Consider the following 21,123-nt stretch of genomic DNA (forward strand, 5'->3'; position numbering starts at 1 on the left):
CTCTGTTATCGGGGATCTGTGGATGACGCTCTGTTATGGGGGATCTGTGGATGACGCTCTGTTATGGGGGATCTGTGGATGACGCTCTGTTATGGGGGATCTGTGGATGATGCTCTGTTATGGGGGATCTGTGGATGACGCTCTGTTATGGGGGATCTGTGGATGACGCTCTGTTATGGGGGATCTGTGGGTGATGCTCTGTTGTGGGGGATCTGTGGATGACACTGTTATGGGGCATCTGTGGATGACACTCTGTTATGGGGGATCTGTGGATGATGCTCTGTTATGGGGGATCTGTGGATGACGCTCTGTTATGGGGGATCTGTGGATGACGCTGTTATGGGGGATCTGTGGATGACGCTGTTATGGGGGATCTGTGGATGACGATGTTATGGGGGATCTGTGGATGACGCTCTGTTATGGGGGATCTGTGGATGACACTCTGTTATGGGGGATCTGTGGATGACGCTCTGTTATGGGGGATCTGTGGGTGACGCTCTGTTATGGGGGATCTATGGGTGACGCTCTGTTATGGGGGATCTATGGGTGACGCTCTGTTATGGGGGATCTGTGGATGACGCTCTGTTATGGGGGATCTGTGGGTGACGCTCTGTTATGGGGGATCTGTGGATGATGCTCTGTTATGGGGGATCTGTGGATGACGCTCTGTTATGGGGGATCTGTGGATGATGCTCTGTTATGGGGGATCTGTGGATGATGCTCTGTTATGGGGGATCTGTGGATGACGGTCTGTTATGGGGGATCTGTGGATGACGCTCTGTTATGGGGGATCTGTGGATGACGCTCTGTTATGGTGGATCTATGGGTGATGCTCTGTTATGGGGGATCTGTGGATGACGCTCTGTTATGGGGGATCTGTGGGTGATGCTCTGTTATGGGGGATCTGTGGATGACGCTGTTATGGGGGATCTGTGGGTGACGCTCTGTTATGGGGGATCTGTGGATGACGCTCTGTTATGGGGGATCTGTGGATGACGCTCTGTTATGGGGGATCTGTGGATGACGCTCTGTTATGGGGGATCTGTGGGTGACGCTCTGTTATGGGGGATCTGTGGGTGACGCTCTGTTATGGGGGATCTGTGGGTGACGCTCTGTTATGGGGGATCTGTGGATAACGCTCTGTTATGGGGGATCTGTGGATGACGCTCTGTTATGGGGGATCTGTGGATGACGCTCTGTTATGGGGGATCTGTGGATGACGCTCTGTTATGGGGGATCTGTGGGTGACGCTCTGTTATGGGGGATCTGTGGGTGACGCTCTGTTATGGGGGATCTGTGGGTGACGCTCTGTTATGGGGGATCTGTGGGTGACGCTCTGTTATGGGGGATCTGTGGATAACGCTCTGTTATGGGGGATCTGTGGATGACGGTCTGTTATGGGGGATCTGTGGATGACGCTCTGTTATGGGGGATCTGTGGGTGACGCTCTGTTATGGGGGATCTGTGGATAACGCTCTGTTATGGGGGATCTGTGGGTGACGCTCTGTTATGGGGGATCTGTGGGTGACGCTCTGTTATGGGGCAGGTCTGCAGATTTTCCTCTTGATATGAGCGGGTTTCCTGCATCCACAGTAAAATCTTGGGTTATTTGTGCATTTTGTTGCTAAAGTTGTCACTGACCGGAGTCTATAAATCCGCAGGAGACTTTGTAGCAGAACAATCTGCCGCATTTGCACCGATACCTGAAGCTACCGGAATAGTAACCGTCTGCAACATCTGCCGCACCTGAACTACAACCGCCCAGTGCCCAGAACACGCTGGGAGTTGTAGTGTCCCCGGTACACGCAGGCCCGTACTGCGGCACAAGACCACAGCGCCCCCTGGCGGCCCTCTGCAGGAAGTGTGACGAGCGGCGCGGCTACATCGCACACTGAACTGTGATTGGTGGATAGTGTGTCACATGTTGTTACCGTTCAGCCAATGACAGCTCGGATTGTTTTATGCTCATTTTTCAAACCTCCGAGCTGGACGGTTGCGGGTCCGGAGGTCGGGTCACGTGCTTCGGGCGGATTAAAGGGCCGCGGGCGGCTCCGGTCACCTGAACCGGGCGATGGAAGGACGGATCATCACCCCGGGGCCGTACCGGGCCACCAAGCTGGTAATGACGGGGGCATGTGTGCGGTGTCATACGGCATAGATACAGCGCTGTGTATATAGATGTCACATACATCCGCGCAAACCGTGACTGGTGTGGGGATAAGGGGACGCGTGTGTATGTGTATATATATATATATATACACACACTACAGTATATACACAGGACAATATAATTACAGCTATGTGTACCCACAGAGAACAATATATAGCTTACATATTATATACACACACACACGCAGTGCACAGTATATAACTTGCATACTGTATAATATATATATACACACACTACAGTATATACACAGGACAATATAATCACAGCTGTGTACACAGAGCACAATATATAACTTACATACGATATATATATATATATACACACATATAGTGCACAATATATAACTTACATGCATATTTTTACATACACAAGTGTCACACTATCCATATATACACACTAATATATATATATTATACAGTATGCAAGTTATATACTGTGCACTGCGTGTGTGTGTGTATATAATATAATATGTAAGCTATATATTGTTCTCTGTGGGTACACATAGCTGTAATTATATTGTCCTGTCTATATACTGTAGTGTGTGTGTGTGTGTGTGTGTGTGTGTGTGTGTGTGTGTATATATATATATATATATATATATATTTGTGTGGGCATATACAGTGACACGTGCGTATATAGAGGTCTATATAAAAGTAGTGACCCTTTGATAAATATTAGACCTTGTCACGGTGTCTCCTGCTATTTGTCCCCTGGTATTTTGTGTTTTGCCCCTCCCCCAATTCTCCCAGCGTCCAGCTCCAGATGTTGGTGCTGTTGGAAGGTAAGTGCAGGATTTCCTGGAGGGGCGAGTTTACCCCTCAAGTCCTGGCGTCGGTCCAGTAATGTCTTTGTCGCCCGTCTCTCCCCATTTTCTGGATTTCGCTTGCAGATAATTATATTTAAAATTTGAAAAAACAAACCCTGCTGACGAGCGCTCAGCACTGAGATTCTGGAGCAGAAACTTTTTTACAAAAACTGTTTTTGATTGGAGAGCTTCTGTTCTAACAGTGTGAACACGACCAAACACTGAGACTGTTCATAGTGAGCTTTTGAGTAGTGGTTTTTTTTTCCCTTTTGGAATCCGCGGTAATGGATCCACTCTACAATCTTCTTGATTTTCTGTCCTTTTCCTGCAGACCTTCAGTATTTTCCAGGTGGAGCGGTCTGAGTTCTGCGTCTTTATCCTTGTGCATTTACTCCGCTGCCTTCAGTTTGTGCAAAAATGAATATTAAAAAGCGGAAAATAATCTATCATTTTTCTTCTCTATTTTTCCCAGTGGAACGAAGTGACCCGGTTTTTCCGCGCCGGGATGCCCCTGAAGAAACACCGGCAGAGCTTTAAGACATACGGGAACTGCTTCACAGCCTCAGAAGCCATCGATTGGCTGCATCATCACCTCAGGAGTAACAGTAACTTCGGGGCGGACGTGACGCGGCAGCAGACGATCCAACTCCTCCGGAAGTTCCTGAAGAATCACGTCATCGAGGACCTGAAGGGGCGATGGGGCAGCGAGGACCTGGAGGACACCCACCAGCTATTCCGGTATTGTACCGTCCTGCAGCCATCAGTTGACCAGGATTGGGGGAGTGGGTGGGCTTCTTGGAGCTATCTTCTAATCTATACCTTGTCTGGAGCAGGTTTCCCTCCACATCCCCGAAAAAGACCCTTCCAAGTCGGCCGCCCCTCTGGAAGAGAAGCAGCTTGGAGAATGTCTTCAAGGAGAAGGAGAATCCCTTCAAAATGCCGCAATTCTCCAGGAGGACCCCGAGGAGACATAGATCTTTGGACAGCAAGGTAGCACATCTGCTCGTATTCCAAACTGTAGTCATCCCCAAACTTTACACTGCAGCTTTGCTTCCTCAGATTGGCTGCTGTATGTACCCAAGCTAAAAAATAAATCCTGGTTGTCTGGAGAAATTATTACTGTACAGGGTTATTATAAACCCAACCTTATCTTGTTGGGGCACTCGAGGCTCCGGCTAATGTCTGTCAGGGGCAGGGGGCAGCGTCGATGTATTTGGACCCGATATACAGCATGCGGATTCTGGATTGGGGGCATAATTTTGGGACTTTTGTAAATTCAGTTCTGTGTCGTCTCTTCGCTGATGTCGCCCGTCATGTGTCACCTTTTTATTGTTCCGGGCAGGGGGAACAAGAAAATGAAGCGGTGGAAGCAATGGAAGTTGATGGTGAGCGCGGTGACCCTGGAGCAAAGGAGATCACCAAAAAGGACCTAGAAGAAGTCTGGGGAAATATCGCCCTGATCCAGTAAGTGACCCGCATTCTGCTGCCATGTGGGCATATGGGGAGAGCACTGTAGTCGGGCAGCACGGGGTCACATCCCACCCAGGACGACATCTGCTGGGATTTTTGGTATAAGCTCTGGAGCATCTTTGCTAGCAGATGATGGCGGTGTATATTCAGCCATCATCTCCTTCTAACAGCCACGGGGACTGGTAGGGGGTCTATCTGTGGACCCCTGTTGATCCTGACCACTAGTTGCCACCTCCAGCCTGGCTATGTACATTGGGTATAGTGGCCATTTTGCAGTATGGAATGGTCAAAAACTGTAGAGGATGCAGTTCTGCCGCCCCTCATTTTCTCTAACTACAATGCCCAGCGTGTTTGGACAGCCAGGAGTTGTAGCTCACAGATGGGCTCTGTTAGTCTTCAGAAAATCCTGGCTTTGCCATCTTTGGATGAAGTTCTGAATCCGGCGCAGATGAACCCCGGACACATCATGTACAACATGACGCACACCAGCAAACACGGCGTCGTCTTCCTGCAAGACAAGACAGGTGAGGCCGTCTGGGGTGCGGGTGCGGAGGGGGGCGCGTCTGGGGTGCGGAGGGGGGGTCCGGGTGCGTAGGGGGACGCGTCTGGGGTCCGGGTGCGTAGGGGGACGCGTCTGGGGTCCGGGTGCGTTGGGGGGCGCGTCTGGGGTCCGGGTGCGTTGGGGGGCGCGTCTGGGGTCCGGGTGCGTAGGGGGGCGCGTCTGGGGTCCGGGTGCGTAGGGGGGGTGCGTCTGGGGTCCGGGTGCGTAGGGGGGCGCGTCTGGGGTCCGGGTGCGTAGGGGGGCGCGTCTGGGGTCTGGGTGCGGAGGGGGGGGCGCGTCTGGTTTTCCAACTTCTCTGATGTCTCGTATTCTTCTAGACGATCTTCCTCACTGGGTCCTGTCTGCAATGAAATGTCTGGCAAACTGTGAGTATCAGCTATGCTCCGTCCACGTTCCAGCTCTTCCTAATCCCTTCCCATCTTTGCTTTGCCCCTGACCCTGCCGTGTACATCTGGGAAAAAAAAATAAGGAATCAAAAGCAATCCTATTAAAGAAAAATCTCCCGTTCTGTGTTCACAGCTCCTCTGCAGACCTATGTGCATCTTTGTGCTATAGTCCTATAGTCCTAGATATAAGAGGGTAAGACCAGGCTGCAGGATGAGGCGGTGCGGGGACTGCAGTCTATCACCGTGGAGCCGCATTGCTCTGCAGTGGAGCTGTGTACATATTATTCAGGGCTAATTGCCAAGATGCTTTGGTTAGAATGATTGCAAAAGTAAAACATCCTTTAGTCCTCGCCCTTCTAAAATAACCTGTCGGCCGCGGTGAGCTTCCGGTGCACAGGTTGACTGATTTTGCAGCTCTGCTCCATTCTAGTGTCTTTGGTCGGAGGTGTAGTACCACACGTGGCCTGTGGACTGGCTGAGCACTGTCTATCTGCTTTATGTGACGTCGTCTTCATTATAGCTACTGCCTGCAGTGACCGCTTCCCCCAATGTCTTCTTTGTACAGGGCCGAGAAATAACGACCTGAGCCAGCCCACCTATCCCGGCTTTGAGCGCGACGTCTTCCGGACGGTCGCCGACTACTTCCTGAATCTCCCGGAGCCTCTGCTCACCTATGAGTATTATGAGCTGTTCGTGAATATCTTGGGTAAGTCTTCGCCTGGTAACTGCTCGCTGTCTGGTGCCCGGGGGAGCGCGGCTGTGGCTTTGATCTCCGGATGCCCCTCTGCTTCAGTCACATCTATAACACGTGAGATGTAATCCTCTGTGTGTCTTGCATGGCAGCGGCGCTGTACTGGTGGTAAGTGGACCTTGGGCTCTGCACTATATAGAGCTGGGATAGATTAGGCAAAACGAATGGGGACATGAAAAAAGGATCACATAGGATCCCTGGGGATCAGCTGCTCTTAGAATGGGAAGTGGCCACTAAGTTACATGGTTCCCCCTTGTAATGCAAAAGCCGAGCTACAGCCAAGTGTCCCCCCAATAGAGAGTAGGTCCCATTAATACAGCACAATGTTCCCCCTGTGTCTTGCAGCCACACAGAGCCTTCCAGAAACGCAAGGCAGAGACCTGGTAATAGCCGGCAATGGGTGGTGGAGGTCTGGTCTCTGGCTATGGTCTAAAGCCGGATCTTTACAGTGTGGTGTGTGTTTTTGGTTTTTTTTTTTCTACCCCCCCCCCCCCCCTCCCCCCCCTGAAATACCGGAGTGTCGTGCAGCCAGGCTGCTATTCATGCTGCCTGTGTTTTGGGCAGCATGAATTACCTGACAGATTCCAATAAGAATACATGCATGCTCGGCTGAACTGAGCGTGCGTGTGTGGGGGTGATTGAGAGAAATATGGTCATCTTCATTGGTTGACCCTTGTGTGATATTGATCCTAATGAATCCCTAAGCAGTTGTGTTGTTTTTTTTTTTTGTTTTTTTTTCTCTGCCCAACCCTCAAAGGTGGGCTAAGGCTAGTGCACCACATAGTCAGTATGTGAGGATAGGGAGGGGAATGCAGACTGGTTAGGAAAAGTCACCATATGGGACACAGAATATTTTGGGAGAGGCGAGAAGGAGCAATATGTCCGGGGGTCCTCAGCAGCACAGAGTGTTGTGAGAGGGGTCTGTAATTATGTCTGGTCAGGATTTTTGCAGGCTGTTCGTGTCTCTGGTGACTGTTGCAGCCGGTTGGCACTTAGACGTATCCTTCTGCTGTCTTTAGTGACTGTTGCAGCCGGCTGGCATATAGCCCTCTGCTGTCTTTGGTGACGGTTGCAGCCGGCTTGGTGACTGTTGCAGCCGGCCGGCACGCTGCTGTCTTCCGTTCCCGTGCTTTGCCTCTCTCATGTACTAACTGCCTTCTAACCTTGTGCACATTTCTCTCCCGCTCGCTGCACATTCTAACTTCTATTTCGTTCCCGGTTAGTTGTATGTGGCTACATTACGGTAACCCACAGGCGCAACCGGAAGCACAAAGTGAGGAAGGACGCCCCGGCTTCACGGTCCTCCCAGCACCCGAAATTGAGCGACACAAACTTTAAGTCCACAGAATGCCTGCTCCTCAGCTTGGTGCGGAAGGTTCCCAACGAAGATGAGGAAGACGACAACGACCAAAGCTTCGGGGAGCTGGGCCGCGAGCACAAGGACTTCGCTTTACACAATACCAACAGGGAGAAGCTTTATAACTCCCTCGCCAGACAGCCCAGCAGGATGGTAGGTGGCAGCTGCCAGAACCTCTCTGCCGGCAGGATGGACTCTGCGGTGCCTTTTAAAGTCCGGATCCGCAGTTGCTCCTTAGAGGGAATCGCAGATGTGTCCTATTCTGAAAAAAGTCTTGAGAGCGATTCTCCCGGACCTTGTTCTCCGGCTTCTTTAACAGTCTCCCCAAATCTACCTCCATCTGACGAGCATGGTGTGAACTGTGCATCTGTACCCGCTGCTGTGAGCAATGCCCAAACCCTGCTCCGGCACAACCCTGCGGCAGGGGGCGCTCACAGACCCGACTGCAGGACGCTGTCCAGAGCACGCAGCATGGGCGACTGTCTCGGGTCCTGCTCTAGTATAAACACTCCAGTGGCCGAGATTACCATCAAGCCCGGGCAGACGGGTCAGGGTAGACTGCAGAAACGCCTGAGCTCTATCGAGGGAAGTGACGCGGCTGAGCCGGGGATCGCCGTCACCAAACGTTTGTGCCAGAGCAATATGGAGCTCTCCAGTTCTGTCCCCACAAACTCTCCTGCACTGCACGACGCTCAGCCCTGCACTGGCACTGAAAGTAAGGTCAATGCTGTTTATTGCATGTCTCCTGCATGTCCTTGTGTCCTAGTAATGCCGCCCTAATGATGTCCGTGTGTCCTAGTAATGCAGCATGTGGTCCTAATGACGCCTGCCATCCTCACACTAACCCTATGTCATCCTGTCCTATAATCTGCACTTCTTGCTTGCATTAATTTCCCATTTATATTTTTGTTTTTTATAATTGCTCCAGTAGATCAAGGATAAAAATGAAGCTGCGTAATGAACAGTCCTGATTTAAAGGGAACCAATCACCAGGATTTTCCTATATAACCTAAAGCCAGTGCTATACTGATACTACCAGGCTGATTCTATACATGCCTTTAGTGGTCAGCTCGGATATATAGGTTTTGAAACCCAAGAAAGTAAAGTTTATAAAATCAGCATCTTCTTGAGTGACAGCAGCTGAGGATCAGATAATATCTGGGGGGGAAATTCATAGTTATCCCCTCCCCCTGTTAGAATTAGCAGAAGTTTTTTATACAAACAAGTCACTTTTTCCCTTGCAGGACCTGCGAGGTTATACCCATGTGACCAGAAGGGGCGGGGCCTCAGCCAACAAAGCTTATTCCAGGAAGCAACATTTTTCTGTTGGCTGAGGCCCTGCCCCTTCTGGTCACATGGGTATGACCTCACAGGTCCTGCAAGGGAAAAAGTGACTTGTTTGTATAATACTTATGCTAATTCTAACAGGGGGAGGGGATAACTATGAATTCCCCCCCCAGATATTATCTGATCCTCAGCTGCTGTCACTCAAGAAGCTGCTGATTTTATAAACTTTACTTTCTTGGGTTTCAAAACCTAAACTTCCGAGCTGACCACTAAAGGTATGTATATGGTATGTATATGGTACTCGAAGGACGACCACCTATTCTAGGCATCTGCCGTCGCTCCATCGGGTTTACAATGTAATTGTGGCTATACTCCTCCTGATTTACTTTTCTGAGTTTATTTCCCCAGCGATCAGCTCATTGTTGGGGGGCAGACTGCTGCTCGGCCGGTCAGGCGGTGGTTAATCTGCGATCTCTTTCCATGATGGAGTTTTATTTTGCTCACATCCGGAGCTGCATTAATGATAAAATAAAATATAACAATAGAATGCTCTGCTCAGTGATCTAATAACTGCAGGGTGTGAACTGCGCCTGCTGCTGCTTTTATGGTTGCCCTGCTTTACTTTACAGGACCCTCCCCTGTGGCTGCACGGGTTTCACACTTTCTGTCCTTCCCTTTGTAATTCTATGGCTGATCATTGTGTGAAAAATGGAAACGAAAATCTGAAAAAAAATCTGTGTGTAAATTTTTATTTTTGTAGGTCTCCATTCACACCCAAAGCTGCGTTCACAGTTCTGCATTTTGTCACTGAGCATTATGAGACCTCAGATTTATTACAGGGGTTATCAGATTAGAAAAACTGTCCATCCATGGGATGGTGGCCAGTGGAAATGTGACTGCAGCTCTGGGTGGGACTAGAGTGGAAGATGATTTGCATTGCCTCCATCTTTAGATATTTTTCTCTTCCCGTCGTCATCCTCACTTGCGATCCCTCCGCTCTCAGGGTTGCTGCAGCCTCACCTGGAGCGGGTGGCCATTGACGCCCTCCAGCTCTGCTGTCTGCTTCTCCCACCACCGAATCGCCGGAAGCTGCAGCTGCTGATGAGGATGATTTCCCGCATGAGCCAGAACGTGGACATGCCGCGCCTGCACGATGCCATGGGCACCAGATCTCTGGTAAGAAGTCATTGTGTGAACAGTCTCCAGCGCCCCGGCTGGTTTTGGACGTGTTTGACGAGTAATTTTCTTTCAGATGATCCAGACTTTCTCCCGCTGCGTCTTGTGCTGCGCTGAAGAGGTGGATCTGGACGAGTTGTTAGCCACAAGATTGGTATCTTTCCTCATGGACCATCACCAGGAGATCCTCCAGGTGCCCTGTTACCTGCAGACGGCGGTACAGGATCACATCCAGTATCTGCAGAGACTGCACGTATGTAATCCATTACCGTGTGTCTAACCCCATGCTGAGGAAGGATACAATGGTGGCTGTATGGCGGAGGCACAGGACCTGAGCCTGCACCAATACATGGTGGCGGAGGCGGCACAGGACCTGAGCCTGCACCAATACATGGAGGCGGCACATGCCTGCGCTTAATCGCAGAGACCAATTGCTGCTGCTTAACCCCTTAACGACCCATGACGTACTGGGTACGTCATGGATCGTGTGCAGTTAATCCCCGGCCCCTGCCGTGGGCAGGCGGCGGTGATCCACGCACATATCAGCTGTTTTCAACAGCTGACGTGTGCCTGTTAGTCGCGGGTGGAATTGCTTCCACTCGCGGCCATTAACCCCTTACATCTCGCTGCCAAACTCTGGCAGCGAGATGTATATGCGCGCTGCCATGACAGTGACTTACCCCGCCCCCATCGGAAGTCACGTGACATGATCACGTGACGTTCGGTGTTTGCCATGGTAGCACAGGGTCATGTGATGACGCCTGTAGCTAACATGAGTCTCTTCCTCTCAATGCCGGAATACAGCCGGCATTGAAAGTAAAGCAGCAAATCTGCAGTTCTCAGCTCTGTAGCTGTGATCAGCAGATAGGGCAGAGCGATCGGATTGCTGATCGCTATAGCCCCCTAGGGAGACTAGTAAAATAAAAAAAAAGTTTAAAAAAAAAAACCCTTCAAATCACCCCCCCCTTTCACCCCATTGAAAATTAAAGGGTTAAAAAAAAATAAAAAATATATACACATTTAGATCGGGCGTTTCTGAATGCGGCGATACTATCAAAATATAAAATCAATTAATCTGATCAGTAAACGGAGTAGCGGCAAAAAAATTCCAAACACCAAAATTACGGGGGTTTTTTTTTTTTTTTTTTTTGGTCGCTGCAAAATGCAATAATAGGCGATCAAAATGTAGCATCTGCGCAAAAATGGTACCGGTAAAAACGTCAGCTCGAGAAGCAAAAAGTAAGTCATCACTGAGCCATAGATCCCGAAAAATGAGAACATTACGGGTTTGGGAAATGGCGCAAAACGTGCGCCACTTTTTTTGGACAGGCTCGTGATTTTTTTTAACCCCTTAAATACAAGTAAACCTATTCATGTTTTGTGTCTACAAACTCGTACTGACCTCAGGCATCACAATGATACATCAGTTTTACCATATAGTGAACACTGTGAATAAAATATCCCAAAAACTATTGTATGATGACACTTTTTTGCAATTTTTCCGCACTTGGAATTTTTTTATCCGTTTTCCAATAAACTATATGGTAAAACGTATGGTTTCATTTAAAAGTACAACTCCTCCCGCAAAAAACAAACCCTCATATGGCAAGATTGACAGAAAAATAAAAAAAAGTTACGGCTCTCGGAAGAAAGAGAGGAAAAAAAACAAAATGGAAAAAACACAATGCCCGGGGGCTGAAGGGGTTATAGAGAACCTGTCACCAGATTTTTCGTGTATAAACCAAAACTACTTCGTTAGCAGCGCCTGTGCTGTATTCCATAGAGGTGCATATTACCCCCTAACTTTCCCTGTAAACCCTTCAAATAAGTTGTGAAAATCTCCTGCGCCGTATGTAAATCTTGTCTGGGACCATCTGGAGCCATGCTATAGAGCTGTATGGATTATTTACCTCAGTATTTGTAGCTAAAACTGCCGACCTGGAGCCCGAGTGTCTATTATACTCTTCCTCTGTTCCGATTTTGGTTTTGGCTTTAAAAATACTGAGGTAAAGAAGTCTCCAAATACTGAACATGTGCACGAGGCCTTAGGCTGCCGTATGAATGAACATGTAGATCTGCACACTGTCCCCAAGAAGACTTGGCACCATCGCTGACCTGGTGGCCTCCTTCTCCTCCATCCTGAGAGATGAATTCTATTACATGGTTTCTATAAATCAGCGCTGAGTGATGTCTCCTTTTTTTATTTACAGGTGAAGGAGCGGCCGCCCCCCGGCTTCTACTTCTGTAAGCAGATCAGCGCCCAGGAGTTCGAGGAGCAGAAGGTGGTGACCTCGCAGGCCGCCATCATGGAGCTTCTGGAGAGCATCGTGAAGGACAAGGATCTGTCCATGAAGGACAAGAAGAAGAAGCTCAAACAGGTCTGTGATGGCAACGGCCATTGAAGACACATGGCTCTGTATCGGGGCTGTACACACAAAACGGAAGGGGAGTTTGTGGGTGGGTTTTTTTTTTTTGTTTTTTTTTTTGTGACCATGATTATGGAGGCTTCTGTTTCCCCCTTTCCTAAATAACGAAGATACTTCTTTCTGGAACAGACTTTCAGAAGCTTTAGCAACCGGGTATTATTTGCAGGACCCTGATCAGTGGCCATGTCAGTAGTCCATGGCCTTGCGAATGGCATGCCGGTGCCTCTACTGATTTTCAGGCCCGCCCTGGCGCCCTCGCTCTGCCCTGGCGCCCTCGCTCCGGCATGACATCACATTGATACCACCGTTCAGCACAGGTGTAGGTTCGAGGCGTTCCCATCCAGTGGCCGTGGACTACAGACGTGGACCCTGAATTAGGGTCTTGTGAAAGGATTCAATTAGACGAGAGCAAATCAAGTGTAATTTGTTGGTTTTTGTTTGGTTTTTTTTTTTTTTTGTTTTTTTTTTTTTTTTTCAAGTTTCAGAAAGAATATCCGGACATCTACCGCAGCCGCTTCCCAACGACCGAGAGCGAAGCCCGACTCTTCGGAGACAAACCCACGATCAAGCAGCCGATGCTGGTGCTCAAAAGACCAAAGTTTCGCAACTTAAGACACTGACTAGAGCGGTCACCCCTGTAGGCGTCTCCTCCATCTTCTCCGTGAATGAGACTTCACTTTACTTCTGTTTACTAAACGTCAGGGAAGGGGGGGGACTGCAATTTTACATGTAAAAAGAATCCAAAAGCCACGTTTACAGCCGGAGCGGACGGTTATTAAGAAGTTCCCTGATCAAACTAAGTAGTAATGTTATAATCTTCATCAATTAATGACTAAAGCAAAGCAACACCGTGATTTATATGGTTAATATTACTTTTCCAACTGGTGGCGCTGTTGCATTGACTCCTATGGGGAAACCTTGCAACAGCTGTGGTGAAAAATGGAACTGCAAGTCAAATATGGACTTGCTTAAATGGCAATGCCCGAATATACGTAACATATCAGTATATTTGCAGGTATTTCTAGCTTGGTCCATTTGTACATGAAGGATATTTTACATCAGAGATATACACAAGTCTACGTTCTTAGACGTTGCCCACTGTTGCCGTAGTGCCTGTAATTTCCCCTTTTATAGCGTACAACATGTTCACTATTGACTTGTGCAGGTTTCGCACCGTCCTGCACCTGTCGTCTTTCTAAGCTGATGGAGACGTCTCGCCCTCCCGCTCGTTTGTCATTTTTCCCCGGCGTTGATCGGTGTCGCCCCAGAACTGACGTCCGTGTGAAATGAAGCGTTCGTGTAAACGCTGCCAAAGATGATTTACTGCGGAGACGCCATGAATCGCACGGCCCATCATTACGGTGGTTCCTGTTTTGAAATGTTTGGGTTTTCTTTGTTTTTACTTTTTCTGACATTTCTAACATTGCCTATTTGCACAGTAAATGGCGCGTGTCTCCCTCACAGGCCGTCTGCAATCAGGACAATCAGCAAACGTCTGCAATGCTGGGAGTTGTAGTGTTCAATCGGCCGCAGACTATTAAATGGGTTGTACCGTAATCACCATTTCTCATCTCTCCTGTGGAGTCGTCCCTCCCCGGTTCCGTTAATGGAGCATGTGCGACCTCTGCTCCATGAACCCTCCATAGGCGTGGTGGCTGCACATGCTCAGTAATGCTTTTAAGCAATGAGCATACATTTTATTTTTTTTTTTTTTCTTATTACATATTCTTTTGGTTAGATGATGTTGATGCGACAACCCCTTTAAGAAACGTTTGTACTAAGTTATAGGAAAACTTCACTGGACCGATGAACCAATCAGATTCCAACATCTTCTCTACAGGAGAATGAGGGATTAAAGGTGGAGTTTCCCTTTAAGGAATAGACAATGGCCGCCCACACGACTTCCAGGAGATCGGTGCTGCTTGATCCACCCATGTGCCTCCTCCGAAAACTGACATAGGTGTTTGTCTCCGGCTCTCCGGGCTCGCTGCATCTTGCACTCCTCCTTTGTGTATATATATTCACCTTTTTATATTTATGTTTTTTTTGTTTGTTTTTTGTGCTTTTAATTTTGCTGCAAATTTCATATTTACACTTTCTGCCGGAGGAAGCTTTGTACTTTTTGTATCTAAAATGCAAAAACTTTATATTAATGGAAAAAATACAATAAATTTTGAGGTGTTCCTTTTGTATAATTACTTGCATTCTTTTCATTTTTTAAATTCATTTTTCAGAATAAGAAATTCCTCTTGAGTCCTAAGTCTGCCCTTTTGCCCCGTCGGGTGCCGTTGGCCCTTTTGCCCCGTCGGGTGCCGTTGGCCCTTTTGCCCCGTCGGGTGCCGTTGGCCCTTTTGCCCCGTCGGGTGCCGTTGGCCCTTTTGCCCCGTCGGGTGCCGCTGCCTTCGCCCCTTGTTTCCCTGCAATGTTAAAGGGAATCTGTCAGCAGGTTTTTGCTATGTAAGCTAATAACAGGTTGCTGCAAGGGGTAAAACGCATAATTCAGGGATGCCTATCTTGTCAAGGTGCAATCTGTTGTTTATTTGCTATGTTTAAGCAGCAGGACCATTATTGTTGCTTGTACTACAATGTCACTCCCCCTCCTGTGATTGACACCTCATTGTCAATGCTCAATCTGTAGAGATCCTGGTGTGGCTGGATGCCGCTTTGCATAGTTGTAGAACTTTTTTCATTCGTTTATTTCCATCAGAGGTGACGTCGTACCAGCCACATGTTGCTTCGAGGAGCATTGTCTGCGCCATCACTCGCTGCCGGCGCCATCACTCGCTGCCTGCGCCATCACTCGCTGCCTGCGCCATCACTCGCTGTTGCCGGTCGTTCTACATGGACATTGCTCTAATGGACTGGAACGGCGATAACTCCAATCCTGACCCTCGTAAGCTGCGGTCAATGCTGACTTTGTCCCATTGGTTACAATGGGGGGGGGGAGGAGAGATCTGGTCTCGCCTCTTTGCCCCCAGCCAGTGGCCCAGAGCAGAGGGGGCCCAGATCTTAGGACAGATGTTGCTTTCAGCACTATGAAAGTCCTCATGACGTGCACGTTATTATGACGTGGAGGCGCAGAGGGGATTCCAGACAGACTGGGGCACTATTACTATATGGGGGCACGATCAGTGGTGGGGGCAGGATTACTATGGGGAGGAGAAAACAGAGGTATGATTACTACTGTGTTGTGCACCGGGTGTGGCTTAGTACAGTCTAGCACTATGAATGGCCATAGCGTTATATGGTGCTATAAAAGCAATTGCCCAAAGATGTCCGTGTGTTTATATTCTACAGACATGAGGTGTGGAAGCATTCATGGCGGCCTGGGGCGGACGGAGGAGAGAAAATGACTGTTATCAACCACGGTGCCTAATTTTACACCCATACAGTGACCATATGGTGATAATTTGTTCATTATAATATGTAGTACTTTTTTGTCTCCCCCCCCCCCCCCATCCCTGTACGTAGCAGTAATATTTACCTTTTGAACTGTGTCCTTAAGTAACAGTATGGAGGTATTATTTATAACCACTGTATATGCTGGTAATATGGTCATGGTGTGCAGTATTATTTGTCCCCTTTTATAGCAGTATTACTAGTAATATTATCTGTGTGTAAGTATATATAATTTGTGGTTTTGGTTTGGGTTTTTTTTTTTATGGAGGGAGAACATGCAGATATAGATATATAGCGATAGATATAGATCTGAGCAGCAGTGTCGGGACCTCCAAGCAGCAAGCTAATGTGCAGTCCTAGGTCCATACATTTCCCTGGGGCCCATAGTACGTTACACCCCTGCCCCCAGCACAAAGTGATGAAGTGTCTGAAATAAGATGGGCCCCGTGCGCTAAGGGCCTCAAGGTCTCCACACACTGTGTGCCCCCTGCACTAAGGGCCTCAAGGTCTCCACACACTATGTGCCCTCAGCAGAAAATTAATGTCAGCTGGAAAACTTATGTTCTTTTTTACAGGAATATTTATGGGGTCTCTGGATACGAATCCCCCCTTATTTTATTGCTTGCCAGCGCTCCTCCTTGTCGGACACCATAGGTGATGGATATCTGTGGCCGCCCATGCGTTTCAGCTGGTGGAGCAGACTGTATTGTCCTCTCGTGTACGGGGCTGCTGAGAATATTGTACATAAGTCACTTGTATAATTGTCCAGAAAGTTCTCTGATAAATTCCCCTGAAAATGCAGCTGAAGCGCCGGATATAATCTCATTATGAAATGTTCTAGGACAAGGGTCCTCAGTGCCCGGAGGCCGAGGACAGAAATAATAAGAGGCTGTAATCCCGTTACACAAGTTCACAACAAAGAAGGTTTGAAACCAGCGACGATTCTCTGACCACGGATCCCCGAAATATTGTGAGCAGCACACAAGTGGTTAAATATGCATGAGTAATAAGTGCGGTGTAAAGCGAGAATTGCATAACTAACAATTACCTAATATGAAACGTTCACTGTCTGCTCATGGAAAGTACAGGAGTTTTAAAGGGCGTGTATACTTTTGTAACAACGTTTTACACAAAGTCAAAAGGTTTGTACATTATTCCCTAATGGCTGTGGGGGCAACTACTGGGACCCCAAACAATCCTGAGACCGGGGCTCTGCAGACTCTGGATGGAGCGGAGGTCGAGCATGTGCATCTCTACATCACTCATTATGGCATTACTGAAGAAATCCGAGTCTTCGGAAGGGGCTATAGAAAGTAAAATCGGCTGTCAGACCGAAAGCAATCAGTAACTTGTCCCTTATTCTATTGGGATAACGGAAGATTGGCTCTGTACAATCCCTTTTAAGAAAATGTTTTCTATCAATTAATGCATACAGCTCCTATGCAGAGTAATGTGTCTCAGGTTACAGACTACAAGCCTACTTCTTCATAGAGCAGCCTTTTCTGTCTAGGTCCGTTTTTGTGCTGGTGATATTAAAGATAAGTGACTTCAACACTTTTACTGTAAAGAATCCTTTCGTCATCGCTTTTGCTTTTTTCCCATTAACACTTTCCTAGAAGGAATAATTCATGTTAACAGATTTTGGAGAAATGCTGCAGAGTTTTTGGGTGGATTTGGATATGAAAAATCTGAATAATTCGGTAAGAATTCTGTACAGTCCCTTTTACAAGCCTATTCCTTCATACAGCGGCCTCTTCTGTCCGGTTCTGCTTCTGTGCTGGTGATATTAAAGGGAAGGGGAGTTCAATGCATTTACTGTAAAGAATCCTTTCATCATCTCTTTTTTTGTTCTTTTTCCATTAACACTCACTTTCCTAGAAGGAATAATTAATGTTAACAGATTTTGGAGAAATGCTGCAGAGTTTTTGGGTGGATTTGGATATGAAAAATCTGAAAAATTCGGTAACAATTCTGTACAATCCCTTTTAAGAAAATGTTTTCTATCGATTAATGTAAACAGCTCCTATGCAGAGTAATGTGTCTCAAAGGTTACAGACTACAAGCCTATTCCTTCATAGAGTGGCCTCTTCTGTCCAGGTCCGCTTCAGTGCTGGTGTTATTAAAGATGTGACTTCAACGCTTTTACTGTAAAAAATCCTTTCATCATCTCTTTTGCTTCTTTTTTAATTACCATTCACTTTCCTACAAGGAATAATTCATATTTCTTCGGCGCTCCATTGGGAGACCCAGACGATTGGGGTGTATAGCACTGCCTCCGGAGGCCACACAAAGCACTACACTAAAAAGTGCAAGGCCCCTCCCCTTCTGGCTATACACCCCCAGTGGGATCACTGGCTCACCAGTTTTCTGCTTTGTGCGAAGGAGGTCAGACATCCACGCACAGCTCCACTGTTTAGTCAGCAGTAGCTGCTGACTCTATCGGATGGAAGAAAAGAGGGCCCAGATAGGGCCCCCAGCATGCTCCCTTCTCACCCCACTTGCGGTTTGTAAGGTTGAGGTACCCATTGCGGGTACGGAGGCTGGAGCCCACATGCTGCTTTCCTTCCCCATCCCCCTGAGGGGCTCTGTGGAAGTGGGATCTTACCGGCCCCCAAACCCTGAGGCCGAGCTCCATCCACAGACCCAGAGACCCTGCTGGAGGAGCTGAGTACAGTCAGGGACAAGGCCCTGCAACGTTCAGGTACTCTGTGTCCCCGCACAGACAGGCCACGCACACTCCAGGCTTGCTGGGTGTGCTAGTGCGCCGGGGGCACTAGCGCTGCGCGCTCGGGTTAGAGTCACTACAGCTTAGCTGAGTGATTTTATGTCTTGGGAACTACCGCGCCGGCCGCTCCGGGAGCGGCGGCGCCGCTGGGACTTGTAGTGCGCCGGGGACTCGCGCTGCCCGCGCTTTTACGGCGGCAGCGCTCATAAATCTAGTCCCCGGCTTTTGCGGCCTAGCTCTGCTTCGTTCCCGCCCCCACCCTGTCAATCAGGGAAAGGGAGAGACGCTGTTCTATAGCCAGCGCCGAGGGCTGGAGCCTTATTTACATACTCCAGCCCTCTCACTGGGCACAGTGGGGACGCAAGTTTCCCGCTCTTGGTCTCAACACGCCCAGGGCCCGCCCCTCTCCACAGGACGCCGGCAGCCATTCCTGCATGCAGTCTGGCTGGAGAACGGACACAGGCTCTGGGGGACTCAGACAAGGGACTCTGGCGACCACACACCCGCGTTTATGCGGGCGGTAAGCTGCACATAAGTGCTGGCCCCACTAGTGCCACAGTGTTATTTGGTGCATTTTTTCCCTGTACCATATATATTTATATTGCACTGTACAGTCGCTTCTTGGCTTATACCCTACATTGCTCTGAGGAGACAACAACATGTCATCCGCAAAACGCAAGGGTGCCAAGGCACAGGCGGTATGCACTGCTTGTGCCGCATGTGGGGCTAATCTACCGGCAGGTTCCAATGACCCCCATTGTGTGCAATGTTCAATCCCTGTGCCACTTCGGCAGCCAGAGTCTATGGTAGTAGTGGCCCAGGCAGAGACGCCTGTGAACCCTGCCCCGGTGACGGGGACAGAATTTGCAGTTTTTGCTGATAAGATGTCTGTGACTATGACAAAAATCCTGGAAACCTTGCAGTCCAGGCCAGTTTCTCAGACCATGGACACTGCTGTGTCTATGCTCCCCGGTCCCCCTCAGTTGGAACTAATCCGTACTTCAAGGGGGTCCCAGGCATCACAGGCTGAAGACTCTGACTCGGATGACAGTCCCAGGCAGCCTAAGCGGGCTCGCTGGGAAAGACCCTCGCCGTCATCACACTGGTCAGGGTCTCAGCGAGACGAGGCTCTGTATGATGAGACAGAGGTGGGTGATCAGGAATCTAATCCTGACACCGCTCTCAATCTAGATACCCCTGATGGTGACGCTATGGTAAATGACCTTATAGCGGCCATCAATAGACTGTTGGATATTTCTCCCCCAGCCCCTTCAGCAGAGGAGGCAGCTGCACAGCAGGAGAAGTTCCATTTCCGGTATCCTAAGCGTAAATTGAGTACTTTCCTGGACCACTCTGACTTCAGAGAATCAGTCCAGAAACATCATGCTTATCCAGATAAGCGTTTCTCCAAACGTCTTAAGGATACACGTTATCCCTTTCCCCCTGACGTGGTCAAACGCTGGACCCAGTGTCCAAAGGTGGAACCCCCAATCTCCAGGCTTGCGGCTAGATCCATAGTTGCAGTGGAAGATGGGGCTTCACTTAAAGATGCCAATGACAGACAGATGGACCTTTGGTTAAAGTCTGTCTATGAAGCTATCGGCGCGTCGTTTGCTCCAGCATTCGCGGCCGTGTGGGCACTCCAAGCTATTTCAGCTGGCCTGGCACAGGTGGACTCTATCATACGTCCAGCAGTGCCGCGAGTAGCGTCCCTAACCTCGCAAATGTCTGCGTTTGCGACTTACGCTATCAACGCTGTCCTAGACTCTACGAGCCGTACCTCAATGGCGTCTGCCAACTCTGTCGTTTTGCGCAGAGCCTTGTGGTTAAAGGAATGGAAAGCAGATTCTGCTTCTAAAAAATGTTTAACCAGCTTGCCATTATCTGGAGACAGACTGTTTGGTGAGCAATTGGCTGAGATCATTAAACAGTCCAAGGGTAAGGACTCCTCCTTACCCCAGCCCAGATCGAGCAAACCTCAACAGAGGAAGTGGCAGTCGAGGTTTCGGTCCTTTCGAGGCTCCAGCAAGACCCAATTCTCCTCGTCCAAAGGGACTCAGAAGGAGCAAAGGAGCTCAGATTCCTGGCGGGCTCATTCACGCCCCAAGAAAGCAACCGGAGGAACCGCTTCCAAGGCGGCTGCCTCATGACTTTCGGCCTCATCCCTCCGCATCCTCGGTCGGTGGCAGGCTCTCCCGCTTTTGCGACATTTGGCTGCCACAGGTCAAAGACCGGTGGGTAGCAGACATTTTGTCTCACGGGTACAGGATAGAATTCAGTTCTCATCCTCCGCCCCGGTTCTTCAGAACCTCCCCACATCCCGACCGAGCAAATGCCCTTCTGCAGGCGGTGTGCTCACTAAGAGCAGAAGGAGTGGTGATCCCTGTTCCTCTGCAGGAACAAGGACAAGGTTTTTACTCCAATCTCTTCGTGGTTCCAAAAAAGGACGGCTCGTTCCGTCCTGTTCTGGACCTAAAGCTGCTCAACAAGCATGTGAACGCCAGGCGGTTCCGGATGGAATCCCTCCGCTCCGTCATTGCCTCAATGTCTCAAGGAGATTTCCTTGCATCAATAGACATCAAAGATGCTTATCTCCACGTGCCGATTGC

The 21,123-nt window shown here is 48.9% G+C and overlaps 1 protein-coding gene across 2 annotated transcripts; it reads left to right on the plus strand.

The window, feature by feature from the left end:
• The first annotated feature begins 1,914 nt into the window (after positions 1 to 1,914).
• Positions 1,915 to 14,542, plus strand: DEPDC1 (DEP domain containing 1). 2 transcript variants are annotated; one of them, XM_075321127.1, is made up of 12 exons: positions 1,915 to 2,119; positions 3,448 to 3,713; positions 3,809 to 3,965; positions 4,318 to 4,439; positions 4,839 to 4,969; positions 5,325 to 5,372; positions 5,959 to 6,099; positions 7,368 to 8,216; positions 9,792 to 9,964; positions 10,041 to 10,217; positions 12,175 to 12,342; positions 12,870 to 14,542. In XM_075321127.1, exons 1-12 carry the CDS (start codon positions 2,072 to 2,074, stop codon positions 13,008 to 13,010), a joined length of 2,421 nt encoding a protein of 806 aa, XP_075177242.1. In that variant the 5' UTR covers positions 1,915 to 2,071; the 3' UTR covers positions 13,011 to 14,542. The 2 variants fall into 2 exon arrangements, with proteins under 2 accessions (XP_075177242.1, XP_075177243.1); XM_075321128.1 differs by lacking the exon at positions 7,368 to 8,216.
• Positions 14,543 to 21,123: the final 6,581 nt, after the last annotated feature.

The sequence above is a fragment of the Anomaloglossus baeobatrachus genome, chromosome 8 (assembly GCF_048569485.1).
Source record: "Anomaloglossus baeobatrachus isolate aAnoBae1 chromosome 8, aAnoBae1.hap1, whole genome shotgun sequence".
NCBI lineage: Eukaryota > Metazoa > Chordata > Amphibia > Anura > Aromobatidae > Anomaloglossus > Anomaloglossus baeobatrachus.

What these genes read in the sequence shown, in the direction of transcription:
- DEPDC1 (XM_075321127.1), top strand. Translation starts at nt 2,072, where the DNA reads ATGGAAGGACGGATCATCACCCCGGGGCCGTACCGGGCCACCAAGCTG. An exon ending in GGAAATATCGCCCTGATCCA is followed by an intron (nt 4,440 to 4,838) that starts GTAAGTGACCCG and finishes GGGCTCTGTTAG; the next exon opens with TCTTCAGAAAATCCTGGCTT. An exon ending in GCTGTTCGTGAATATCTTGG is followed by an intron (nt 6,100 to 7,367) that starts GTAAGTCTTCGC and finishes GTTCCCGGTTAG; the next exon opens with TTGTATGTGGCTACATTACG.